The sequence below is a fragment of the Podarcis cretensis genome, assembly GCF_951804945.1.
Source record: "Podarcis cretensis genome assembly, chromosome: 2".
NCBI lineage: Eukaryota > Metazoa > Chordata > Lepidosauria > Squamata > Lacertidae > Podarcis > Podarcis cretensis.
The window spans coordinates 21,684,026-21,710,415 of record NC_137171.1 but is presented as its reverse complement, the minus strand read 5'-3'; the positions used below and the strand labels follow the sequence as shown (position 1 = coordinate 21,710,415).

General features: G+C 51.0%; 1 protein-coding gene across 13 annotated transcripts in view; it reads right to left on the bottom strand.

Moving 5' to 3' along the window:
• The window catches only part of KMT2D (lysine methyltransferase 2D), a 107,152-nt gene that overhangs the window by 9,335 nt on the left and 71,427 nt on the right, over nt 1-26,390 (bottom strand). For all 13 annotated transcript variants that reach the window (XM_079965296.1, XM_079965291.1, XM_079965295.1 and 10 more), the window contains 14 exons: nt 25,096-25,328; nt 20,294-23,257; nt 18,872-19,015; nt 17,827-17,991; nt 15,903-16,059; nt 13,486-13,567; nt 12,022-12,197; nt 10,414-10,541; nt 9,176-9,311; nt 8,942-9,066; nt 5,412-6,564; nt 3,169-3,305; nt 2,167-2,297; nt 954-1,239 (listed from right to left, as the gene is read on the bottom strand). In XM_079965296.1, the coding sequence (XP_079821422.1) occupies nt 954-1,239; nt 2,167-2,297; nt 3,169-3,305; nt 5,412-6,564; nt 8,942-9,066; nt 9,176-9,311; nt 10,414-10,541; nt 12,022-12,197; nt 13,486-13,567; nt 15,903-16,059; nt 17,827-17,991; nt 18,872-19,015; nt 20,294-23,257; nt 25,096-25,328 (6,017 nt within the window). The remainder of the gene's footprint in view (nt 1-953; nt 1,240-2,166; nt 2,298-3,168; nt 3,306-5,411; nt 6,565-8,941; nt 9,067-9,175; nt 9,312-10,413; nt 10,542-12,021; nt 12,198-13,485; nt 13,568-15,902; nt 16,060-17,826; nt 17,992-18,871; nt 19,016-20,293; nt 23,258-25,095; nt 25,329-26,390) is intronic.

Here is a 26,390-nt window from a genome sequence, read left to right as displayed (position 1 = left end):
TGAAGGAAAAATTTTTCCCCTTTATTTCCCCCCCAAAAAAACTAGGTGCGTCCTATGGGACGGAGCGTCCTATGGGACGAAAAATACGGTAAAAGGTAAAGGACCCCTGGATGATTAAGTCCAGTCAAAGGCGACTATGGGGTTGCAGCGCTCATCTCGCTTTCAGACCAAGGGAAATGGCGTTTGTCCACAGACAGCTTTCCGGGTCATGTGGCCAGCAACTGGCGCAACAGGACACCGTGACGAAAGCCAGAGCTCACAGAAACGGTGTTTACCTTCCTGCCACAGTGGTACCTATTTATCTACTTGCACTGGTGTGCTTTTGAACTGCTAGGTTGGCAGCAGGGGGGACAAAGCAACGGGAGCTCACCCTGTCGCGGGGATTCGAACCACCAACTTTCTGATCAGCAAGCCCAAGAGGTGGTTTTGACCACAGTGCCACCCATGGCTGCTATTCCCTGGATACACACAATCCACCCACATAAAGCCCTTCCCTAGATGACTAGATGAATTTTGGGGATCATTTCCAACTCTATACAGTGGTACCCCGGGTTAAGAACTTAATTCATTCCAGAGGTCCGTTCTTAACCTGAAACTGTTCTTAACCTGAGGTAACACTTTACCTAATGGGGCCTCCCGCTGCTGCCGCGCGATTTCTGTTCTCATCCTGAGGTAAAATTCTTAACCCGAGGTACTTTTTCTGGGTTAGCACGAGTCTGTAACCTGAAATATCTGTAACCTGAAGCATCTGTACCCTAGGTACCACTGTACAGGTCTATGATTCCCAATTCCTTGCTACTGTCAAGGAGAACAGCTCTAGAACAAACCAGAAGGGCATTTAAGCCTCAGTCCCTCTTCCAGTCCCCCCAAGACAAGAACCCCAGCCACTGGCTAGAGGTTGGGACATTTCCACCTGCATCTCTCTCCACCCAAGGTCTCGCTTCTTCCCCCACCTGCTCCTCGTAGATCTTCTCTCGCCGGTTGGCCACCTCGTTGCGGATGATGGTGCCAATGTACTCAATGACCATCGTGTGCTTCTCTAGATCCTTGGCAGCGTAGAGTCCGAGACCCTGGATGCGGGAGCGGGCCAGATAGACGTTGTTCTTCCATTCCGTCTTGAGGCGGCGGTACTGGGAGGACTTGGAGTGCACAAACTGCTTGCTGTACGGCGTGTTGGTTTCGCCCGTGAACGTGCTCTGGTAGGCCTTGGACATGCTGGTGCTGTTCAGAGTGTGGGGCCTTCAAAAGGCATGGGGCAGGGAAGGAGAAAAGAGGTCAACGTCAAACCCGCTGCAAAGGAAGCAAGCAGCTGTCCAAAGTCTCAAATCCGAGGCCTTTCACATCACCCCATCCGTTTTTAACTGGATGTCCGGAAACCTTTGCTGTCGCTTGAGGCTCAGGTGGCCTCAGTGGCCCGGAGTGCCTTCCATCAGCTTCAGCTGGTGGCCCAGCTACGCCCCTATCTGGACAGGGATGGCCTAACTGCTGCTGTCTATGCTCTGGTAACCTCAAGGTTAGATTACTGCAATGCGTTATACGTAGAGCTGTCTCTGAAGATGGTTTGGAAACTTCAGCTGGTGCAGAAATCACCAGAGCAAGACGGTTTGAGTTTACGGGCCCAATTCAAAGTGCTGGTTTTGACCTATAAAGCCTTAAATGGCTCAGGACCGCAATACCTCAAAGATTGCCTCTTACCATATGAACCTATCCGGAGCTTGAGATCATCTGAGGCCCTTCTATGTGTGCTTCCTCCTCAAGAGGACCAGAGAGTGGCAACACGAGAACAGGCCTTCTCTGCAGTGGCCCCCTGTCTGTGGAATGCTCTCCCCAGGGAAGTTCGCCTGGTGCCTGCATTATACACCTTTAGGTGCCAGGCAAAAATATTCCTTTTTAACCAGGCCTTTGGTTGATCCGATTGACATCCTATGCCCTTTTAAAATGTGGTTTTATTGTGGGAGGGGTGTTGTTGGGTTGTTGCTTTTATTTTGATACTGTATTTTGTGGTTGTATATTTTGATTTTATGCTGTGAACCGCCCTAAGACCTCTGGGTATAGGTTGGTATATAAATTCAATAAATAATAAATTTATTTAGCTTTGTGCTGCTGTCTCAAGAGAGGCCTGTGTTGTCCACCCAGCAAGTGATGTCTGGGGTCTGTTATACTCACCGTTTGTAGTGCGTGAGGATTTTGGGCTCCGACCGGGCGCAGCCAGTGGGGTTGATCATGAGTGGAAGCTCCATGAGTGGGTGGCGCCCATAGCGGAACATGTAGTTCTGGCAGCTCTCAACACCAGGCAGCTGGGAAGAAAAGGGACCCATTTCTCACATCCTCATGTTACAGGCACACCTTCACCACCCAGAACACGGTGCTGACACAGCCCAGTCCACCCCGTCCCGAAAGAAAAACCAAACCCAAACACATTTAAGGGGAAACAAAAATTTTAAAAATTCCCTCCAGTAGCACCTTAGAGACCAACTAAGTTAGTTCTTGGTATGAGCTTTCGTGTGCATGCACACTTCTTCAGATACACTGAAACAGAAGTCACCAGACCCTTCTTATATATGGTGTGAGGGTGGGGAGGGGTATTACTCAGAAGGGTGGTGGGAATAGTTGGCCTCTAAGGTGCTACTGGAAGGAATTTTTTTTGTTTCGACTGCGGCAGACCAACACTGCTACCTACATGTAACTAGAACATTTAAGGGGTTCCTAGTGCAAATCCATTCACAATGCATTAAGAAATTCAACCGGATATATATCTATATATATATATATATAGATATATAGATATATAGATATATATATATATATATATATATGGAGACTACAGCAGCGTTTCCCAAATTTGGGTCTCCGGCTGTTTTTGGACTACGATTCCCATCATCCCTGACAGCTGGTCTTGCTAGCTAGGGATGGTGGGAGTTGTAGTCGCCCAAACATCTGGAGGGCAGAGTTTGGGAAACGTTGCTATACAGCAAGGTTGGCACGTCTAATACCAGAGCTGATCGCAGCTTTAGGCTCAAGAGGTGCTGACCAGCAGTTCTGTGGACAGATGGCTTCAACCTCCCCCACCCCCCGGAACCCAACTCATGGGAAGCCCCTTCCCCACCCATTACTACCGCCGCCACCACCAAAACACCAGGGTTCCGGTTCCTCGTGTTTGATACATACAGACTCCGCGATTCGCAGCACAGCGTGCACCGTCAATCCAAAGAGCTCTTCTCCCTTGAGATATTCGGGGAAGAGCCGCAGCATGTCCGCTTCCTTGCGCATCAAGGCCACCGGTTCGATGATTCGGTTCCATACCGCTGTAACCAAAGAAGAGCAAAGAAGGATAATTTTAAAAACCTGCCTGAGAAGATGGACAACCTATCTGGTGTGCGGGCAACCCGGGCTGCAAACTTATCAAAACGTCTTGCCTTATTGCAGTCATCTAACCCTGCGACTTCCAAGTGACTTCAAGAAACTATGCAAAATGCAGAATACATGGCAATATCTGGTAACTGTTCCTTGTTTGCCGGCAGCCTAAAAGATAGTGCAGGATAGTGCGCACCCCGGAAATGATATCTTTCAGCTTCTGCCTTCTGGAAGAAGGTACAGGGTTATAAAGACTAGGACTAGCCGCCTGAGAAAGTTTTTATCCAAATGCGATTTTGGTTTTAAACATAGTGTAAGGTAGTCTCTGTGCGAGTGTATTGTATTTAATTATGGGGTATCAGAGTTTTTAGGGGGTTAACCAGGCTGGGAATGCAGGCTTGTTGGTTTTTGAATGTCTGATGTAGATTTTTTCAATTTCGTTGTTCTGTATGGGACAATGACAAAGATTATCGTAAGTTCCCGGGCACTCGGCTAACAGTGGGCCTGCCGCAAGGTTTCTCTGTATTTTCCTCCACTGGCTCTACACCACTTTACGCTGCCCTGGTCCGTTCTCTTAATACTGAAAATGTAAGATCTTCTGTTGTAACGTAAGATAGGTCAGACAAAAAGCCAATCTGGTCCAACATCCCGCTCTCACAGCAGTCAACCTGATGGCCGTTGAGAAAGCCTACAAGCAAGAACAGAGTACAACAGCTCCACCTTCCATTCCTAGAAACTCATATGCCCATGGGAAGCTTCCTTATACTGAGCTCCATCTAGCTCAGCACTGTCTACCCTGAATTGCAGTGGCTCTCCGTGGTTTCAGGCAGGATCCGTTCCCCAGTTCTTCCTGGAGGTCCCAGTGAAGGAAGCCTGGACCTTTAAGCTTGTGCTCTGATACATGGCTCCAGTGAATATGAAAAACGAATCATCTTTTAATATGCCATTTTTAAAAAGTGGGCATGCTCGTTTATGTAGCGCATTTCACTAATAATAATAATAATAATAATAATAATAATAATAATAATAATAGGACTGGCTGGGCATTGATCAGTGGGCATCAGAAGAAGGGTGGTTGGAGACTGATGGAAGAAGGAATCATTGATCTGGGGGAGAACCTCTCTGGCTCCACTGGCTCCCAGGACCAGAAGAGGACTGAAGAGGGAGGAGCAGATACAGGTTACACACAGGCATAGTCTCTGCCTGCTTGTGCACATCTCAGGTGGGGAAGATACATATGCTGAGGTTCGGGGCGGGGTCTCTCTGTTGCGGCAGCTGCCTCATTGGGTGCACACTTAGAATACCTGAGAGACATGTCTTTTCCTAACTTGGTGCTTTTGACAATAAAGATCTAATGCCTAACAGCGCCGTGACAATAAGTTACAGTGCTGCAGGACAGTGGCGTTTGGAGTGAGGAGGGGCAATTCCCACCTCGCTACATTTCAGGCTGTGCGAGTCTATAGCTGCGTAACACCTCCCTCTCTGGCCAACGGATCTACCTGTAAAATGTTGGTATTATAAAAGTCTGTTGTGTTTTAGGTTTGACTGCCTGATTTTGGAGTTTCGGTGAAAAATATTTAAGACGCAGCCTGTGTGTCACGTGCTATGCATTTTTGAGACACAGGAGGCAGATTGGGGGGAGAAAAGGCTTATTTCTAAACATACTTTTTCACCGTGAATTTAACAAGAGAGAGGGCATTTGGACCTCGCTGGATCCTGCGTGTCCTTAAAAATTAAAATTTGGAGATGGCAGTTTTTGCAGACGGGGTATACTGCTCTGCTTCCTTTTGCCCACTATCCTACCTGCAGTTATTTACACAATGAACTGCTCTCTAATTTCTAAACCCTGAAGCTTGCAAAGCAGGAAAGATGCATTGCGAGGAGGCTGACGGACGCAAAGCCAACACTGTTTGCGCAACGCATTTCTGGGCAGAGGAATGGCATCCCCGGCGCACCAGAAGCTCACTTCAGCCCGGCATCCAGAATTCTAGCTATCTTTCTGGAGAAACGGACCTGGCGGTTGCTCTCGACAGCGAGAGGACTGAGTGGGCCCCTACCCTGCGGCGAGGAGTCCGTGAAGACCAAGTCCTCCAAGCCCTGCTCCATGACTTGCACCACAAACTCCGGCCGGCCGTTGTTCTCGCAGATGGTGCAGCGGTAGCAGCAGCGCCGGTTGTTGGTGCGCAGGCTCCAGTAGATGCGGGTGGCCTCGTAGCCCACGGGGTAGAGCGCCGTGACGCTGTGGAAGTCGGCCATCTGGTGGGGCAGCAGCTGCCCGATGGCGTGGAAGACGAGACCCCCCACCCGGAACATGTGGAGGCGCTCGCCTCGCTGGATGATGCTGGCGATCTGCTTGACCTCGTCGCGCTCGATGTAGACGCGCCGGAAGACGGTGAAGGTGCTCAGCTCCTGGTCGCAGGGGCCCTTGAGCTTGTGCATGGGGCAGAGCATGGTCTTGTCCTTGAAGAACATGCACTTGGCCCGGATGGCGCAGGCAAAGTGGTAGACGTTGGGGCAGCGGATGCGGTTGCAGCTGTTGGTGGCGCCCGTCTTCTGGCAGAGGGTGCACTTGGTGAGCAGGCCCCGGTGCAGCGCCACCTCCACGTTGATGAGCGCCCCGCCCTGGGTCTCGTACACCTCCGTGGACCACAGGGCGCAGTTGAGGTGCACCCAAAGGTCCAGGTCCAGGTTGAGCAGGCGCGCCGGCCCGTCGGTGGCGCCGTCGCCCTCCTCGTGGCAGAAGCAGCACTTCCGCAAGTCCCGCGGCACTTTGTCGGGGCGCAGGGTGGCAGCCAGGCGCTCGACAAAGTCCGCAATCTCCCGGTCCCCGTCCCGCTTGGCGCCGCCCTTCTGGATGGTGATGAGGAAGCGCAGCCGTTTCCAGCGCACCCCCTTCCACTTCTTCAGGCGCGGCTTGTTCTCCTCGCCGTCTTCCAGGGGCCGCGAGCGGGGCTTGGCTTTGGGCGGGGACTGGGGGACTTCCTCCTTGGGGGAGGAGGGCGGGGGCGGCGGAGGGGACGGAGCGGGCAAGGGCGGTGCTTCGGGCTCGGGGGCCGGCTCGGGGACCCTGGGGGGGCTGGGTGGGGAGGGCGCGAACGGGGAGAGGGGCGGAGAGGGTTCCTCGGGAAGGGTCAGCAGCTGCCGCACATCCAAGTTGGCAACGTTGTTGATGTAGCAGTGCTGGGCGGCCTTTTCCGGGGTGGGACTCTCCTGGAAGAGAGAAAGGAAAAAGCATTTTGAGAGGCGGTGGTCTCAGGCTGCAAACCAGTAGTGCCAAATGTGTCGTGCCAAATGCAAGGTGGTTCTTTTAAAATGAGATTCAGAAGTACAGCCGTACCTTGGAAGTCAAACTGAAAGTGTTTGAAAACCAAAGCGCGGCTTCCGATTGGCTGCAGGAAGCTCCCGCAGCCAATCGGAAGCCCCATCGGACGTTCAGCTTCCAAAAGAACGTTCGAAAACCAGAACACTCACTTGTGGGTTTCGATCGTTTGGGAGCCAAAGCATTCGAGAACTAGGCTGTTTGAAAACCAAGGTACGATTGTTATACAAAACACAAGTGAGTTAGATAATTAAAGATTTTATTCTAAGCAGCAAGCAATATATACATACATACCAAGCAAGCACTTCAATCTGCCACTTGGAAGCCCTCAAAAAGTGGCAAAGTGACTCCCCCAGGTAGCCTCAGTTTGCACAGCCCCACGGCCAATCAGTCTGTGCACGAGCTTCTCTCTAAAACTCTGCCCACAACCATCCGATTTATAGCTAGCTAGCCTGTGTGGCTTCCCCGACTGGCTAAAAAGGTAAAGGTAAAGGTACGCCTGACCATTAGGTCCAGTCGTGGACAACTCTGAGGTTGTGTGCTCATCTCCCTTTATGGCCGAGGGAGCCAGCGTACAGCTTCTGGGTCATGTGGCCAGCATGACTAAGCCACTTCTGGCGAACCAGAGCAGCGCACGGAAACACCATTTACCTTCCCGCCAGAGTGGTACCTATTTATCTACCTGCACTTTGACGTGCTTCTGAACTGCTAGGTGGGCAGGAGCAGGGATGAAACAACGGGAGCTCACCCCGTCGCGGGGATTTGAACCGCGACCTTCCGATCGGCAAGCCCTAGGCTCTGTGGTTTAGACCACAGCACCACCCGCGTCCCAATGCCTCACTTTCTCAAAACAATGCCCAATATCAAAGAAGGTACCCTGCACTTCCTCCCAACTGATTAGGACATTCATGCCATCAAAGGACTTAACAAAAGGCAGGGAAGGAACAGAGGCAGGAAGAGCAACCGTGTCAGATCACTAACTCCTCAAAATACAATTTATCTTCCGGATAGATTGTCCATACAGCTTGGCACTAGAGACACGGCCACAGCTGCACGCTTTGCAGATGCCATACAGGTGCTGCTCCTCCATTATTACACCTGTGCCACTTTGCCAACAGCTGATCAACAGTGCATCCATTGCTTCCTTCTTTTCTACAGACCTGGGGAGTGGATCAGCCACAGGCGGATCATTAGGGAAAAGGAAATGCAGCTCAGCGAGGGAGGGGTGTACACTCACACAGGGAATAGTGTCAGAACTTTAAATCAGGCGCATCACTGAAATTATGGATTGCTAGAGCAAATTGGATGTTTTGAAAGGCAAGCTGAGGTGGATCAACATTATCCTCATTCCACAGGTAATTGTTACAGCCCTTAAGTCCTGGTGTTTGAGACGGGGGGAAATATGTGCATACAGTGGTACCTCGGGTTACACAGGCTTCAGGTTACAGACTCCACTAACCCAGAAATAGTACCTTGGGTTAAGAACTTTGCTTCAGGATGAGAACAGAAATCGTACGGCGGCGTGGCAGGCCCCCATTAGCTAGAGTGGTGCTTCAGGTTAAGAACGGAACAAATTAAGTACGTAACCAGAGGTACCACTGTGGTACCTCGGGTTAAGAACTTGAATTCATTCTGGAGGTCTGTTCTTAACTTGAAACTGTTCTTAACCTGAGATACCACTTTAGCTAATGGGGCTCCCACTGCCGCTGCTGCGCGTTTTCCGTTCTCATCCTGAAGCAAAGTTCTTAACCCGAGGTCCTATTTCTGGGTTAGCCGAGTCTGTAACCTGAAGCGTCTGTAACCCGAGGTACCACTGTAGTCCTCTTCTCCCGCCCCACCCCCAATTTCTTTCTCTTCCACTTTCCAAGACACCTATGGGGTACTGGGGCAGGTAGGAATCTAGGGCCCAGTTACTACACCTTCCCAAAGCTAAAGGAAGATTAAAAGGAGAGAGAGGTGGTATTGGAAAAAATGCAGAATGAGACAGAATTTAAAAGGAGGGAGGGGGAAATGAAGAGAAATGACACTGGAAGGGGCGTTGTGCCAAGACCTCCAGCTAATCCCCCTGATTTCTGTTCTGGTTTCTGTTCTGGTAATGTATTTTGTGTTTTCATATTGTGGTTTTATGCTATGAACCGCCCTGAGACCTGCAGGTATAGGGCAGTATACAAATTTAATTCATCATCAGCATCATCCAGTGGTCAAACCTGCCAAGTGCATAGGGAGAAAAGCATTCTGGGAAAGCTCCCACCCCCGACCCTTTCCCACCTGTTTGAGCAGCGTCAAGATGTCCAGCTCGTTCTTGAGACTGTAGCCAGGCAGCATTGCATCAAACTGCTTCAGCCATTCTGGCCCTCCTTCGGGGCCCTTGGGAGCTGCTGGCTTCTCTTTGCCTAAGGGGAAAGGGGGGGGGACACCTTTTAAACAGGTACTTACAGCCAGGGGCACAGAAACCTCGAGTGCACATATGCGTCCACGATCTCCTGAAGTTCGGCTACTTACCCTGCGCGTCAGCATCGACTTTTCTGGGCTCGCTGGCAGCAGCCCGCATGGGGCTGTCCGGAAACAGCACTTCGTAAGAACTGGGGATCTTCATGCTCAACAGCTCTGCCACTGCCACCATGACACCGTTCAGGTTCTGGGGGAACATGGGAAGAGTCAGGAAGGAGCGGCGGGCAGCCCAAAAACCTTTGCGGGGTAAGCTCACCTACTCACAAGCCGCATTTTGCACAACCACCACTGCACACCATTGCTTCAGCATCCCAGACAGTGGACTGAGAAAGATTCAGCCGAGCCTTCCCTTAAACTTCAATCCCAAACTCAATCCCCGGTAAGGACTGCCCGCATCTGCAGTCTGGGAGCCACTGCCAGCCCTCCAGCTGTTTTTGGACTACAACTCCCACCATCCCCAGCTACCGGGACCAGTAGTCAGGGATGATGGGAGTTGTAGTCCAAAAACAGCTGGAGGGCCAAGTTTTGCAAACACCGGTGTAGACAATGCTGAGCAAGACAGACCAATGTTTTGTCACAATGCAGTTTATCACATTCCTATGTTTTGCTTCTGGATGTAAGTCTCACACTGTTAGTGTATCATTCAATCTCTCCTCAGTGACCCGCAGCTGAAAACCTGAATTGTGTATCAGCATATTGTCTGAGGGGGAAGGGGACCCAAGAAGGAAAGTTGCAGATCTCTTGCATGCGATCTGGTGGGGACTGCTGGCGCAAACACATGTGCTGCAGTCTCCACGTAACATGTGCAAATTCAATGCCAGTGTTGAAAACTGGGGAGAAATTTACTGCTCGGCTCTAGACTGCTGGGAAACCAAGCAACACGGTTTATCCCAGCTCTGCCTTTGCGTCCAAACAACTTATACAGTGGCTCTCCAGAAATTTATTTTTTATTTAGCAAGATTTGCTGCTTAATTAAAAGAACCTCCAAGCCATTCACATTAAATATTCATTTTTAAAGTAGCAGCACAAGACATTCAGCACATAACCCCCCCCCCCAAATTATCAATGTATCGATAAAAACCAGCAGTAAACCTAATAAAATTAAATGTCTGGCTAGGTTTGCCTGCGCACGAAAATTTCAAGACTCCGCCCCCCATCCAGACATTAGTCCTGCCCTATGCGAAACAAGACGTGGTAAAAGGCACCACCACGTCAGAATATTTATCACCCCTGAAACAATTGTGAAGCCTTGCCCTTGGGTCGGGGGCTTTTCTGTGGTGGCTCCCTACCTTGGCGGCAGCTGCAGAGACAGTGAGCATGACAGAGACCTCGCTGCCCTTGGCTTTCTCCCAGGACGTGCCTGGAGTCCCCTTTCCTGCTTGCTCCAAGGTCCCATAAGGCTTGGCATCTGGGAAAGCTGAGAAGCAGGAGGCAAGGGGGATACAATGGCAGGAGCGAAACACACACACAAGTATAATTAGTACTTTGTATCACTTTAGAAAAGGACGCGGGTGGCGCTGTGGGTTAAACTACAGAGCCTAGAACTTGCAGATCAGAAGGTCGGCAGTTCGAATCCCCGCGACGGGGTGAGCTCCCGTTGCTCAGTCCCTGCTCCTGCCAACCTAGCAGTTCAAAGTGCAAGTAGATAAATAGGTACCACTCCAGCGGGAAGGTAAACGGTGTTTCCATGCACTGCTCTGGTTCGCCAGAAGCGGCTTATCGTCATGCTGGCCACATGACCCGGAAGCTGTACGCCGGCTCCCTCGGCCAATAAAGCGAGATGAGCGCCGCAACCCCAGAGTCAGCCACGACTGGACCTAATGGCCAGGGGTCCCTCTACCTTTACCTTTATCACCTTAGAAAGCACAGGGCTACCAGGCACTCAAATCAGACCCTGTTTGCCTCTTAGAATCAAGATGTCTGTTGCCAACAGTACCTGAGAAGAGCTACTTCTGCTGTTGGAGAGCCTAGAATCATAGAAGGGACCTCAGGCATCAAGCAGGGGTGGGGAATCTCGGGCCCGAGGGCAGAACACATTTTTATGCGCCCCTTCTTCATCCTCTTTTGCCTGGCCGCAGAGTGCCCTTGCAGTGGAACAGTGTTCCTTATTTCCCTGCCTGGACTCGGGTCCGTTGTACAAAGTTTCACCAGTTGCTTTGCCCAACTTCTGCATCCGGCCCCCGGAAGGCTGCCCAAGAAGGAATGTGGCTCTCAGGTTCCTTCTCCCTGACCTAAAGTTATGGGACCTTCTCCCTAGGACAACAGCAGCAGTTTTTTTCAAACATTTATTCAAAAGTTACAATACAGCTTTGTCCACTGCCGTAATATCACAGAATGATCACTCTAATCCTCCATCCCACATCACTGTCATGTTGCCTTGCCGAATATCCTCAATAGGAGCTCAGCTACCGGTCTGGTTTACTAGACATTTTCAATCAATATACCCTCCCCCCAGACACCTCTGTGATAATGATGACATTTAAATATCCTGTCCTTCTTCAATAAAAGTGAAGAAAAGGAGGCCAAATCGTGTCAAAGGTATCTTTTTTGGAGATGCCTTTGATTAGTCGCCACTGGTATGTGAGAAAGCAAACCTCCAGATTATTATTAACCCAAGCCTCTATTGGCATATTAGAGGTTTCCTTCCATCGCTGGGCAATAACTTGCTGTGAATAGGAAGGAAATTAATTCTTTAGATTTAAGGGTAGAATTTGGGGTCAAATCTAGTGATGATAAGGCAAGTGCCGAATCTGGGGTGGGGGGGATAGTTTAGTGGTTTCGCAGTGTGGTCCATGCCTTTTGGGATAAGGTTCTTCATCTGACCTCCAAAGACAGCGGCAGAGTTTAGATGCTGCGGCAGCCCATTCCCTCGAGCATCTTCTCTGTCCCCCACAAACCTGGGATGCTGGCCTTTGGGATGATGGGGATGACTGGAGAGAGGGGTCTCTCTTCCACCTCCGGCTTGGCTCCCGACAGCAGGGGAAAGCGTGGCACCTCTTCGCTCAGGACACTCTCGGGGGATGAGGCTGGGACGATGCTGTCAGGGGAGTCGCTCTCCTCGTCGCTCTCCATCCTGGAAGGAAATTGGGCAGGACCTCAGAACGGTGCTGCCACCGTTGCCATGGCTTCTGACAGAGGTGGGACTGCAGTAACCCAGCCTGAACCACACCCTAGGTCAGGGGTGGGGGTAGGGGACCTGTGGCCCTCCAAATGCCACCAGACTACAGTTCCCATCATCCTTGACCACTGGTCATGCATCTCCAGGGCCACAGGTTCCCCAGCCATCCTCACTTTTCCAGGAAGATGAGATGCAAGGGTATAGATCAGGGTTTCCCAAACTTGGGTCCTCAGCTGTTTTGGGACTACAATTCCTATCATCCCTGACCACTGGGTCCTAGGGATGATGTGAGGTTATAGATTAAGAATGTAGTGGTACCTCGAGTTACAAACGCCTCAGGTTACAAACTGCTAACCTGGAAGAGTTACCTCGAGTTGAGAACTTTGCCCCAGGATGAGAATGGAAATTGTGTGCCGGCAGCGCAGCGGCAGCAAGAGGCCTCATTAGCGAAAGCGCGCCTCTAGTTAAGAACAGTTTCAGGTTAAAAACGGACCTCCAGAACAAAGTAAGTTCGTAACTAGAGGTACCACTGTAATGATGATCATCCTCCTTCTCTTCCTGCTTCTCCCAGAGCAAACAAGGACCACTGACCAACTATACTTCTTTGGACTACTGTTTCTAAGCCTACAATTTTTGTCTGATTTTTGTTTATTTCAACCCTTTATACTGCTTAACCACAGCTGTCTCTTAACTGGTGTACAAAAGACCCAATGCAATAAAGACTAAAAGTGAGTTAAAACTATTAAATCGGAGAGTTATTAAAAAGCCTGCTGGAATTTTAAAAACGTCTTCAGTAAGTGCTCGAAGTTGAACATGGTGGTCAACAATTCCCAACATCCTGAACTAAGTTAGGTTTATAAGAATTAGGACTTGGAAAGCCGTTATAAGGATATGCCTGGAAATTCAACCAAGGGGAAGTGAGGAAGTCACTTAACAATGTTAATAAGTCTAACTTTAATAAGGTTATTATTTATGTTTGTTTGTTTGTGTGTTTTGTTTGTTTATAATTTTGTGGAAATTAATAAAAAAAATTGGGGGAGCTCCGCGAAGATTGCCGAGGGAGGGAGTCAGGCTGTGCCCTGGCCAAAGGCCTGGCGGAACAGCTCTGTCTTGCAGGCCCTGCGGAAAGATGTTAGGCTGGCCTCATCGGCTCTGGATCCATTCCAGTCCGGCTTCCCCATGAAGCAGAGGTTCAGGAATACCCCGTGGTCAAGTTGGTTCCATCCTCCAGCTCCATCCTTACCTGACATCCTCGGTCTGGTTGTGTGGCGGTGTGGGCAGAGCTGCGAGGAGATCTAAGCTTTTCACTTCCACAGGGGGAGCGTCTGCAAACGTGAGGCAGAAAACTCAAGGTTTAACATGTCAGGATGCTATAGGGAGGGGGGTGGAATTCTTTTTTTTAAAAAATCAATTTTTATTAAGATTTTTAAACATAAATGCAAATATAATAAACAATGTAACATATATCATAACATAATTTCTTAACTTCTTTGGACTCCCTCACGTCTTCCGCTCCCACTTGCATCTTTGTCAATTCTTGCCCGCAATTTATCATCTTGTTTACATTCTTATGTCCCATTCATTTAGAATATAATCTAATAGTTCTCCCAAAGGTTTAAGGTTTTCCCTCAATCTCACTTATCATCCTGATTGCATCTAATTTAGTGGTGGTCAATTATTTATGATCTAGCCTCCATCTTAACATTCAACCAAATTACAATGCTTTTTTAAGTAAATCTTAAATTTCTTCCAATCTTCTTCAACCTTCTCTTCTCCCAGGTCTCGAATTCTGCCGGTCATCTCGGCTAGTTCCATATAGTCTATCAGTTGCATCTGCCACTCTTCCAGTGTGGGTAGATCTTGAGGAGGGGGGTGGAATTCTAATCATGGCTTCGCTGGATCAATTCCAGCTTGTTGCAGCCTCGTGCTGTGGGCAAGAGGCTCGGAGGGTTGCAGCTTATCACAGGCCAACTTAACGCTTGCCTTTCTTAGGCTGCTTAACATCAGACTGGCCAAGCAGAGGACTGGCTGGTTCTGGGAGATAATCTGTCTCTTGCTACGAGGAGGAGCGATCCCAGACACCTTAACGGAGGCAGCCACATGTCCATGCCTGAACATGGACCCACTTGGATGCAAGTAAGCATCGACTGGCTGCAAATTTCCCCATTTTGGACAAGGTCCTCAAGTGGGCGGGTGTCCAATTCCAGATACGACTGAGTTGGACGAATTTTAAAGGTAAAGGTAAAGGTACCCCTGCCCGTACGGGCCAGTCTTGACAGACTCTGGGGTTGTGCGCCCATCTCACTTAAGAGGCCAGGGGCCAGCGCTGTCTGGAGACACTTCCGGGTCACGTGGCCAGCGTGACATCGCTGCTCTGGCGAGCCAGAGCCGCACACGGAAACGCCGTTTACCTTCCCGCTGGTAAGCGGTCCCTATTTATCTACTTGCACCCGGAGGTGCTTTCGAACTGCTAGGTTGGCAGGCGCTGGGACCGAGCAGCGGGAGCGCACCCCGCCGCAGGGATTCGAACCGCCGACCTTTCGATCGGCAAGTCCTAGGCGCTGAGGCTTTAACCCACAGCGCCACCTGCGTCCTGGACGAATTTTATCTTGATCCAAATTCAAATCCATTTCAAGCCCAAGCTTGGCAGCTGGAACAGCTTTGGTGGCTGGCTGCCACACGCTCTTTCCACTACCCTTTTAGAGTTCATTCATTCAGCCTTGTTTTTTTTAAAATAAATAATTTTTAATTTTTTTTTTTAAACTAAGTAATAAGAATAAAAATATGCACCCCCGCTCCTCGAGACCATTCCATTGTAACGATCCAGCCTCCCAAATTTTCAACACCTCTTGCGATAGTTTGATCCTTTTCCGTTTTAACAGTACAGATTCTACAAACACCTTCCATATCTCCTCAAAATAGTATCTCCTGAATATTTCCTGCCTTTCCTTAATAACACATGTTATCATTAAAAGCTATATCCTACATTCAATCAGCCTCTATTGGCATAAATTAGACAATAAAATCATAAAAGAGAAAAAAAATATATAAAACATGGGTAATCCAGACATACTAAACACCTAAAAAGTATAAAAGACTCAGCAGCCACCATTAAGTAAAACTAAGTAGTTTTAAATGTGACTTTAACAACAACATTCCTTTAGAGTCTCTGCGCCAATGAATGCAACTCTCTTAGTAGCCCACAAGGCAGCAGCCATCAATACAGTTGTACCTTGGTTTTCTAACAACTTAGTTCTCAAATGTTTTGGAAGTGAGTGTTCCTATTTGCAAACGTTCTTTGGAACCCGGACATCCAACGGGGCTTCCGATTGGCTGCAGGAGCTCCCTGCAGCCAATCAGAAGCCGCGCTTTGGTTTCCGAACGTTTTCGGAAGTCGAAGGGACTTCCGGAACGCATTCCGTTTCGGCTTCTGAGGTACGAATGTATCATGAATTCAACCCAAACCATTTCGGCCTCGCCGGTTCCTTTTAACTTCCACTGGGAAGCTCAGAGCAGCCCACCTGGGCCTCCCCTCCATCCAAAATCAGAACAGGGGCCTACATGCATATTCACTTCGAGGACGCTTAAGAGCGCCAGAGGCTCTCGGAACATTCCGGAACCCGGCAGCACCTCTTCTCCTCAGCTGTGGGGCTAACTTACCCTTTTGCCCTTCGTGCTCGTGGGGCAGCACCGGCTCCTTGGGCTGCTCTGTCAGCTCCTCGGAAGACAGGACCCCGTTCACCAGCTTTTGCTGCACCGAGGGGGGCGGTGTGGGAGGCAGTGAAGAAGGTGGGGTTGGCGGGTTGCTCAGATTGTTCTAGAAAGAGATCAAGGGAGTCTGTATCCAGCAGAGCCCCCACCCCGCCCCCAAACCTGAGGCGCTTTAGGTCACCTCGCCAAAACCCGTATTTCCATAAACAGCTTCTTTTTTTTGAGGGGGAAGCCACCCGGATTATTCTTATTCTTATTAACTGAATTTATATACCGCCCTATACATGGGGGTCTCAGAGCGGTTCACAGAATAAAATCAAGATATAACACCACAAAATGCCTAATAAAAATAAAAACAACAACCCAATAGAGCCATCCCCCACAAAAAAACACCACATTTTAAAAGGGCATAGGATATAAATCAGATCAACCAAAGGCCTGGTTAAAAAGGAAAGTTTTTGCCTGGAGCCTAACAACTTTTTGTCACGGGGCAGCCTATAAACAGTGTGAATTATACAAACCATTAAATATATCTAAAAGGTTTATAGGCTGCCTGTCAACACAGCTTCCAGAGTTGTTCAACAACTTGGCTTATACGGACAAAGAGTGCTCTCCCCAGGAAGGCCTGCCTGTCCCCTACTTTGATGCGGAGACATTTTTAATTCCCCAGACCTTTTAAACCGCAGCCGACCTAGTTTTACGTAGTGCAGTTTTATTAGCTTGCCTTCCTCGGCTCTGTAATCATTGCCATTAAGTTGTTTTATTATTTCTGGTTGTTCTTGTCTCTTCTGTCAGTCACCCTGGAAATTCTCATGCACTGAACAGGGGGTGGGGTACAACCAGCTAGATGGGTCGCTGGGAGTGACCACCGTGACCACATAACACCAGTCCTGAAAGACCTACATTGGCTCCCAGTACGTTTCCGAGCACAATTCAAAGTGTTGGTGCTGACCTTGAAAGCCCTAAATGGCCTCAGCCCAGTATACCTGAAGGAGCACCTCCACCCCATCGCTCAGCCTGGACACTGAGGTCCAGCTCCAAGGGCCTTCTGGCGGTTCCCTCACTGCGAGAAGCAAAGCTACAGGGAACTAGACAGAGGGCCTTCTCGGTAGTGGTGCCCGCCCTGTGGAACACCCTCCCATCAGATGTCAAGGAAATAAACAACTATCTGACTTTTAGAAGACATCTGAAGGAAGCCCTGTTTAGGGGAGTTTTTAATGTTTGCTCGTTTTTTTAAAAAATATTATTAATATTCTGTTGGGAGCCGCCCAGAATGGCTGGGGAAACCTAGCCAGATGGGTGGGGTATAAATAATAAATTATTATTTTATTTTAATTTTAATTTAATTTTATTTAATTTTTATTTATTTATTTACTACTTCTACTACTACAGTCATACCTCAGGTTGAATATGCTTCAGGTTGAGCGTTTTCAGGTTACGCTCCGTGGCGACCCGGAAGTAACAGAGCGCATTACTTCTGGGTTTCGCCGCTCGCGCAAACGCTCAAAATGACATCACGCACACGCGTGGAAGCAGCGAATCGCGACCCGCGTGGACGCGGGTTGCGTTCACTTCAGGATGCGAACGGGGCTCCGGAACGGATCCCGTTCGCATCCAGAGGTACCACTCTACTACTACTACTAGTAGTAGTGCTTTTCTTCTGGAAAAGAGGTACCGGTATTCACCATGACATTGCTACAGTAAACACCACACTTTTAACTGGTACTTTTCTTCCAGCTCTCGCGTTTCCTTCGGGGAAGGGAAGCCCTGGTGCAAGGTGGCTCGACGTGACACCCAGGGAGGCTTCCCACCCAGGGCGAGGCAGCCCTACCTCCTGCGTGCGGAAACAAGATCAGGGGCTGGCGGTCCTTACCTTGGTGAGCAGCTGGGAGTAATAGTCCGGAATGCTGTCCAAGGCGGCGTTGCCAAAGGAGCCCTTCAGCTGGCTCTTGCCATTGACCGGGCTGCTCCCAAAGGGGGGGAAGAGGTTGAAGTTGGCTGTGATGACGGGTTCCATCAGAGGCAGCAAGGAGAGCTCCTGAGAGGCGGCGGGAGAGACAGAACTGGGTCACGGCAGTCGGCAGTTTCACACACCGGCACATCCCTGGGCAAGGAGAAGTCTTCTCCTACAGACCCTGGCCCAGGGGGATCCAGAGAGGTCTGGCTGCGCCGGGCATGCCAGTAGACATGCACAAACCCCTTCCCTCGCAGAGTTCTCTCCCCCCCCCTTTCTATTTTATTTTGACAAAGCAATAATCATAAATAAATAAGAATTAAAATGTGCACCCCACCATCGAGATCATTCCATTGTAACTATCCAACCTCCCAAAATTGGTTTTCGAACATTTCGGAAGTCAAACAGACCTCTGGAACGGATTAAGTTCGGCGCTTTTGTTTTTGCTATTTAATTTGCATTTTTGTTTTTGAGGCTTTTTTGATTAATTTGTTTTTGCAACTGTGTGGAACCCATTTCAGCTACTGATTGATTGTGTGACTGCGGAAATGGATAAAAGCCCCCCCGTCCAAACAATGACTATCATCAGTGCAGGTAAGAGAAAAAATTAATTTTAATTTTTAATCATCTACAATACTGTTTTCTTTATAGTATGGTACATTGATTATTGCTTTCATTTTATGGCTCAATGGTGTCATTAGACAGTAAAATTCATGTTAAATTGCTCTTTTAGGGGTTGTTTTTAAAAGTCTGGAATGGATTAATTCATTTTGCATTACTTTCTATGGGAAAGCACGCCTTGGTTTTGGAACGCTTTGGTTTTGGAACAGACTTCCGGAACGGATTAAGTTTGAGAACCAAGGTACTACTGTATCTATGAATAAATACCAATAACTCAGTTATTTTATTTTATTTTTTAAAAGGCTACCCAGCCCTCCCACAGCAGCTGCATAGCGCAGAGTACCTGCTTGAGCTGTTTCATCAGGGCCTCGTTGGATTTCACTCCGTCCTCTTTGCGCAGCTTCTTGCGAGAGTTGGCGACTCGCTCCCCGGCTTTCTGGGACCGCTTGGGCTTTGGCGGCGGGGGCTTCTTGGCTGCCAGCGCATCCTGCAGGGAACACCCCAAAAAGGGAGAGGAGGAGAGAAAAAGAGACAAGAGGAAAAGTGAATTTCTGCATTGCTGCCTGGGATCATATGCCTACCCTGCCTGGAGTTATCCAAGATCCCCTTCGTAATCCACCCAGTAGAGATCCACCTCCAAATCTGAGCTGATCCACTCTATACACACAGTGAGGGGGAGAAATTATGGACCGTACCAGACTGCTGGCAATATAGGCCCTGAAAGACCTACATTGGCTCCCAGTACGTTTCCGAGCACAATTCAAAGTGTTGGTGCTGACCTTTAAAGCCCTAAACGGCCTCAGCCCACTATACGCACCCGACCATAACACGCACATAGTTTTTAGAGGAGGAAAACAAGAAAAAAAATATTCTAAAAGAAACAGTGGATGTATGAATTTTGTGGATCATGCTGTGGCCACAGACATGTGATCTGACGGTGAGTTTGCGGTAGCCCTATGCAAAAATCCTGAGGATCCATGTGGATCCATGCTTTGTAACCACGTTTTTGCACCACTACGGCCCCAGGCAACAGTGGGTGCGTGATTTTTTTGGTGCACGCTGTAGCCACGGACATGCTATGTGATCTGATGGCGAATTTGGGGTGACCCAGTGCAAAAATCCTGAGGATCCATGTGGATCCGTGCTTTGTAACCACGTTTTAAGTGGGGAGGGAAGGAAAAGCACTCAAGGGACAAGGAACATGCGTGGGGTGGGTGGAGAAGGATGCTGTTATAATGCAGAAGAGGGGTATAAGAGGAGAAGCAAGCAGGCTCTGCTTCTCTCCCTCCTCCCCAGCTCGCTGAAAAACTTTGCTGCTATTTAGCCAGCTGAGTGGGGAGGAGAGAGGGACAGAGAGCCTGCTTGCTTTAAAGGAGCCAACCAGACAGGAGCTGCTTACACTCGTGTAAGCGGCTCCTCTCCTCTCCCGCTTTGCTCCTTTAAAGCAAGCAGGCTCTCTGTCCCTCTCTCCTCCCCACTCAGCGGTTCTTCTCCCGCTTTGCTGTTTCAAAGCGAGCCACGGAGGAGGGAAGGAAGGGGAACCATGGATCCTCTGCTCACGACTGCAGCAGATCCCCCCGCCATCCGTAGGCATTCGCTCCATAACACGCACAGACATTTCCCCTTACTTTCTAGGAGGAAAAAAGTGAGTGTTATGGTGCAAAAAATACGGTATTTCCGAATGCTCCCCCTCCTAAGTGAAATCCAACCCAACGCCCCCCTGATGTCCCTGCCCGCCGTTTCTCCTCCTTCCCTGCACTCTTACCTCTCGCACGTCTGGCACCGGCTGCAACCGGCCCTCCGCCCCGGCGATCTTGCCATCCACGTGCCCGTTGACATCGCCTGAGCGCTGCGTTGCAAGAGTGACGTTCTTGGCCCGCAGCAGCTTCTGCAGCAAGAGGTGCCCGGCTTCGGTGCGGGTGAGGCTGTTGGTGGTTGCTGGAACGGCGGCAGCAGGGGCCAAGACAGGGTCCCCCTTCGCCTCCCGCTTGACGGGCTGGGTTCCACTCATCAGGGCGCACTGGGAGGCTTCCTCCTTGGGCTCCTGTTTGATGCAAACAAGGGGAAGGTCTCCTGGCGGTGGGGGCACCCTTCCCGCCAAGGGAGAAGCAGCTTCTACCAGCTTCCCGTTGGCCGTGCCAGTCTCTGTGGCCTCTTTGGTGGTGGGGCACTCGGAGTCTCGGAGGCTGCACGTCCCGGGAGTCACCTCTCCCGCGCTCGGGGGTGTTGGGGTGGAGAGCAGCAGGGAGCTGGGAGTAGCAGGCTGGTGCCTCTGGGTGGGAGTCTGCTGCTGCTGCGGTGGCTGCTGCTCAGGGCTTTTAGCTAAGAGCAAAGGAGACGGTCTCTTTGGCTCTGGAGGGCTCGGGTGCTGCTGTGGCTGCAGTGGCGTCTGCTGCCCAGATGCCATGCCGGCAACGCTCAAGGGGACAGAGGGAGCCTGAGGGGTGGGGAGCCTCACCATCCCCTGCTGCTGGGGACAGACAGCAGATTGCTGGCTCACCGGGACCCTCTGCTGCTCCACCGAGGCACCGAAACTCTGTTCCGGACGAATCTGGAAGACTGCCAGGGGCGGCTGCCTCTGCGGCTGCTGCCCCGCAGTGCCCGGCAGGGAGAGGTGCTGAGCAGCTTGCTGGCCTTGCTCGGGGGCCGCCTGCCCCGGGTAGGGACTGGCTTGCCGCAGCGCCTGGTTCTGCTGCTGCTGCTGCTGCAGCAGGTTCTGCTGGTGCCTCTGCATTAGCAGGGCCTGCAGCTGCTGCTGCTGCTGCGGAGTCAGGTTCCGCAGCTGAGGGTTTTTGGAGATGACGCCCTGCAGCTGGGCACGGATTTGGCCCATCACAGGGCTGGACAGGATGCTTTGGCCTTGCGGGGAGGACTGCTGCAGCATCATGCTTTGTTGTTGTTGTTGCTGCTGCTGCTGCTGCATCATCAGCCCTGGTGTTTTCGAGGGCCCGGCTGGGCTCTGAAGGCGTTGTTGCTGTTGTTGTTGCTGCTGCTGCTGCTGGAGGTGGTGCTGTCCCGGCAAACCTTTGGAAGGCTGCTCCAGGTTCTGTCCCATCATCCTTTGCACTTGGCCTTGCTGCTCCATCTGCTGGTTGAGCAAGTGGGGGCCCTGAGTTGCATCTCGATGGTGCTGCTGCTGCTGCGACAGCTCTTGCTGCAGAATGCCGTCTATAGGCAGGTGAGAATGCAATGGCTGCTGGAGGAGGTTGTTCTGTTGTTGTTGCTGCTGCTGCTGCTGCTGCTGCAGGTGGCTGCTTTGCTGCTGCTGCTGCTGCTGCTGCTGCTGCTGCAAGTGGCTGTTTTGCTGCTGCATCCGTAGCTGCAGGGAGCCCAACATGTTCTGCTGTTGGGGGCCCAAGAGCAAGTGCTGGGCTTGGCCCAGCTCAGCTGACTGCTTCTGCTGCTCCCCGTGCTGCTGGAGCATCAGCTGAGACGGCTGCTCCGGAAGAGGAGTCCCGTGGCCGCTCAGCCCCTGCTGCTGCTGCTGCTGCTCTTGAGTGCTCATCTGCAGCTGCCCTCCCATCTCTGGGCCCACCATGTGGGGTCTTAGCTGCTGTTGCAATGCACCGTCTGCTCCTTCGGGAGGCAGCATGGCCGTGCTGCCTTCTGGCCCTCCTTGCTGCTCCTTGACAGCCAACCCCTGCTGCTGCTGGGCTGGCTGCATTCCCTGAGTCGAGGAGTGCAGCTGCTGGTTCAGAGACCCGTGCTGCGCAAAGTGCTGGAGAGGTTCGGCGACCACGCCCAGCCCCTGGCTCAGGGTGCCCTGCTGGGAAGCCGGCCCCTGGCCCAGGAGGGGCTGGTGCTGTTGCTGGCTCAGCAACGTCCTCTGCTGCTGCCCAAGGAGCCCTGGCTGCTGCTGCTGCTGCTGCGGTGACAAAAGCAGCCGATGCCCCATCATGCCCTGCGCCTGCTGCACCAGCTGCTGAGGCACTCGGTGCTGCTGCCCCTGCTGCTGCTGCTGCTGCTGTGGGGCCAACAACATTTGCCTCTGGGAAGCCGGGTGCCCCATCACGCCCTGATGCTGCAGCATTGAGTGTCCCAGCATGGCTTGCTGCTGCTGTTGCTGCGGAGAGAGCTGCTGGACCAGGACTCCCGCTTGGTTTCCCAGCAGTCCTTGCTGCTTGGGGAGCAGATTCTGGCTTGGCTGGGGCGTGGGTGGCGGAGGCGGGGGCTGGCTCATCAAGCCCACCTGACCCATCGTGCTTTGCTGCTGCTGCTGCTGCTGCTGCACCGAGATCTGCCCCATAAGGCTTTGCTGCTGCTGCATCGCCATTTGTCCCATGTGGCTTTGCTGCTGCTGCTGCTGCATGGACACTTGCCCTATGAGGTTCTGCTGCTGCTGCTGTTGCTGCAGCTTCTGCGCCAGCTGCAGCCGCTGCTGCTGCATCTGCCGCTCCTGCAACAGGCGGTTGCTGGAGAAGAAGCTGTTGGGGGCCGAAGCGCCCGATGGCTGCTGCTGCTGCTGCTGCTGCCCTCCCATAAAGGGCAAGCCCTGCTGCACAGCCATGGCGGCGGCCTGAGGGAGGCGCAAGCCAGCCTGGCCTGCTAGGCCCTGCGGCCCGGGCTGGAGGCCGTGCGCGGAGAGGAGCTGGCCAGGGAGCTTGGCCATCAGGCGGGGGCTTTGCGAGGGGCTGAGGGCCAAGACGGCGGAGCTTTGCTGCTGGTGCTGCTGCTGCTTGTTGCGGTACTCAGCCATGAGGTTGGTGTGTTCCTTCTGCTGCTTCCGAACCTGTCAGAGAGAAAGAGGTAGCAGAGACAACGTAAGCACAGCAAACAACAAGGAGGGGTGCACCTGTTTTCTCCTACCATTAGGAAACCCACTTAAGGACTCTATACGGGCTCCGGAACACCCCAAATGGGAAAGGGAGCCATTTTTTTATTATAACAATACAGTGGTACCTCAGGGTACATATGATTCGGGTTATATATGTACGCTTCAGGATACAGACGCCGCTAACCCAGAAATAGTATCTCGGGTTAAGAACTTTGCTTCAGGATGAGAACAGAAATCGTGCTCTGGTGGCGTGGAAGCAGCAGGAGGCCCCATTAGCTAAAGTGGTGCTTCAGGTTAAGAACAGCTACCCGAGGTGCCACTGTACTGCCCGAAACCGGTTTGAAGTCAAGATTATGGTATCAGTTTCATAATTTCTGACTTGGCAATATATCACAAATCATGGTGTGTGTGTATGTGTGCGCGCACCATGCAAAAATCACAATGCAGGAGAAAATGTGAAGCCCGTCAATGTCTCCATCCTTTTATCAGACACTGTGATATACAGTGGACCCTCCAGATATGAAAATTCATTCCAGGGGTACATACGTACCACGAAAAGTCCGCATATAGAGGCACCGCTTCTGCGCACGCGGTAAAACCCGAAAGTATACACTTCTGGGTTTGCCGTGCTCACAACCTGAAAGTTACGTTACCTGAAGGTAACGTAACCTGAGGCTCCACTGTACTGAGATCTTTAGCTGGTGATATATCGTGATGCTGAAAACCAGCCCAGCCCTATAGTTCAGGCAGCAAAAGCATGTTTTATAAGAATTGGAAACTCACGGGAACGTGGGAATCTGCTTTCCCCCGCCTGAATTAGACCACTGGGTCCATCTGGCCAAATATTCTCTACACTGACTCTCAGGCAGGAGTCTCACACAGTCCCACATGGAGATGTTGGGGGTAGAATCTGGAACCTTCCTGCAGGGGGAGCAGATGTTCTTCCACGGACCTACAGCTCTTCCCCAAGGTTTTTTTTTTTTTTTAAATGGAATTTGGACAGCGGAGGATACTTGGATGCTTCTTAAGACCCGACATTTCTGCCGAAGCATAAAATGCACAGAAACTTGCACAGAGCAGATAGACTCCTCCAATCTCTCCCATCCACCCCTTGCCCAGGTGAATATTCCATCCCTACCAGGTGTCATGGACTGCTGGTAAAAGGTGAAAGACCCTGGGACAGTTAAGGCGACTATGGGGTGTGGCGCTCATCTCTCTTTCAGGCCGAGGGAGCTGGCGTTTGCCCACAGACAGCTTTCCAGGTCATGTGGCCAGCGTGACTAAACCACTTCTGGCACAACGGGACACTGTGACGGAAGCCAGAGCGCACGGAAATGCTGTTTACCTTCCCGCCACAGGGGTACCTATTTGTCTACTTGCACTGGTGTGCTTTCAAACTGCTAGGCTGGCAGGAGCTGGGACAGAGCAACTGGAGCTTACCCCGTTGCGGGGATTCGAACAGCCAACCTTCCGATCGGCAAGCCCAAGAGGCTCAGTGGTTTAGACCACAGTGCCACCCGCGTCCTGATTTGCTGACGCTACCCTTGGCCACCCACATTTCTTCCTTAGCACCTCCCCGACTCCAGCACCCTGTGCTCATGCAAGACCTGACTCTCTCCCTCCTAGCATCTCATCACTCAGGAAGAGGCAGGAAACCACTGCGGGGTGGGGTTCGTTTTGCCTCTATCGCGAGTCCTCCGGTCCTCCACAGACCCCTTTTTAGTTTTCTCGGTCGTGCCGAGAGCAGTGGCCTTTGGACTTAAAACGGACGCAAGCTAATCTGGGTGCTTTACCTGATCTAACTGCTTCTGAATCTTGCTCTGCTGCTCCGTCACCAGCTTGAGCTTCTCGGCATCAGCCTCGGGGAACTCCCGGCCGGCCTTTTTCGCCGTCCGCTGCTTGGCGCACAGGGCCTTGCGGGACTTGCGGTGCACCCCTATCTGCTCCTCCAGCACCTTCAGCTGCATCTGGAGGAGTTGCTGCGTATGGAGGAGCCAGTCTTCGTACTGGCGCTGATCAGCTTCATCTGGGGGGGGGAGTGGGGGGGATGAGAAACACTGGTTTTTGGAAGCTGGAGACATGCAAGACAGGTCAGGCCATATACTTTGGAAGACATAGGGGAAAAGTTGAAACGCCTTGCATCTGGTACTTAATAAATTCTGTACTAGCCTACGAAGGCTATGCAAGGCCCTCCGGTCCTCAGACTCTCAGATTCTGAAGAACTTGCATCCCACGGATAAATTGTTATTATTTTTTACTAAATCTGTATGCCGCCCTATACTCTCAGGTCTCAGGGTGGTTTGCAAGATAAAAGCACAATATAAAAGCACAAAATACATAATCAAAACAAAAAAAACCCAATAACCTCCACTGACATCCCCAATTTTGTGCTGGAGCCACAAAAGGCACATCTTCATTCCTGCAACCTTTCACCCAATCACAGAACCAGCCTCGCCAGCGATTCTTCACCATGCATGACTACAACAACCCATGCGCCCCTGTAATGCAATCTATCCTGCCTGCAACATGGGAGCTTGCATCTGCTGCAGCTCAGAGCCTCTCCGTTGTAACGCAACCACAGTGGAACCTCGGTTCTCAAACGTCTCCGTTGACGAACGTTTCAGAACCCGAACGCCGAAAACCCGGAAGTAACTGCTTGGTTTTTTGAACAATTTTCGGAAGCCGAACATGCCACGTGGCTTCCATTTTGAGTTTCCTTATTGTACTGACGATTCTGCTTTCAGTTTTCGGACATTTCAGAAGTCGAACGGTCTTCCGGAACTCATTACATTCGAAAACCGAGGTTCCACTGTACTTTCTTGCACGTTCAACAACACACACAACTTATCTGTTCTTTGTTATTATCCAAAGCTGCCAGGTGGTTAAAAAGCACTAACAAAGAGAACAGAGTTCACCCTCTGCTGTCAGCAAAACGCTACCAGTTTAGGAATTGTGATTGGAAGCAGGAGGAAGTCCTTAATCCAGATCTAAGCAATCTGGAATAGATGGCTTATGAGGCTATGTATGCAAAAAGCCCAGGTGGGCAGGAGCATTACCCAAGGAAAAGCAACACCACAGCCCTTTCAGG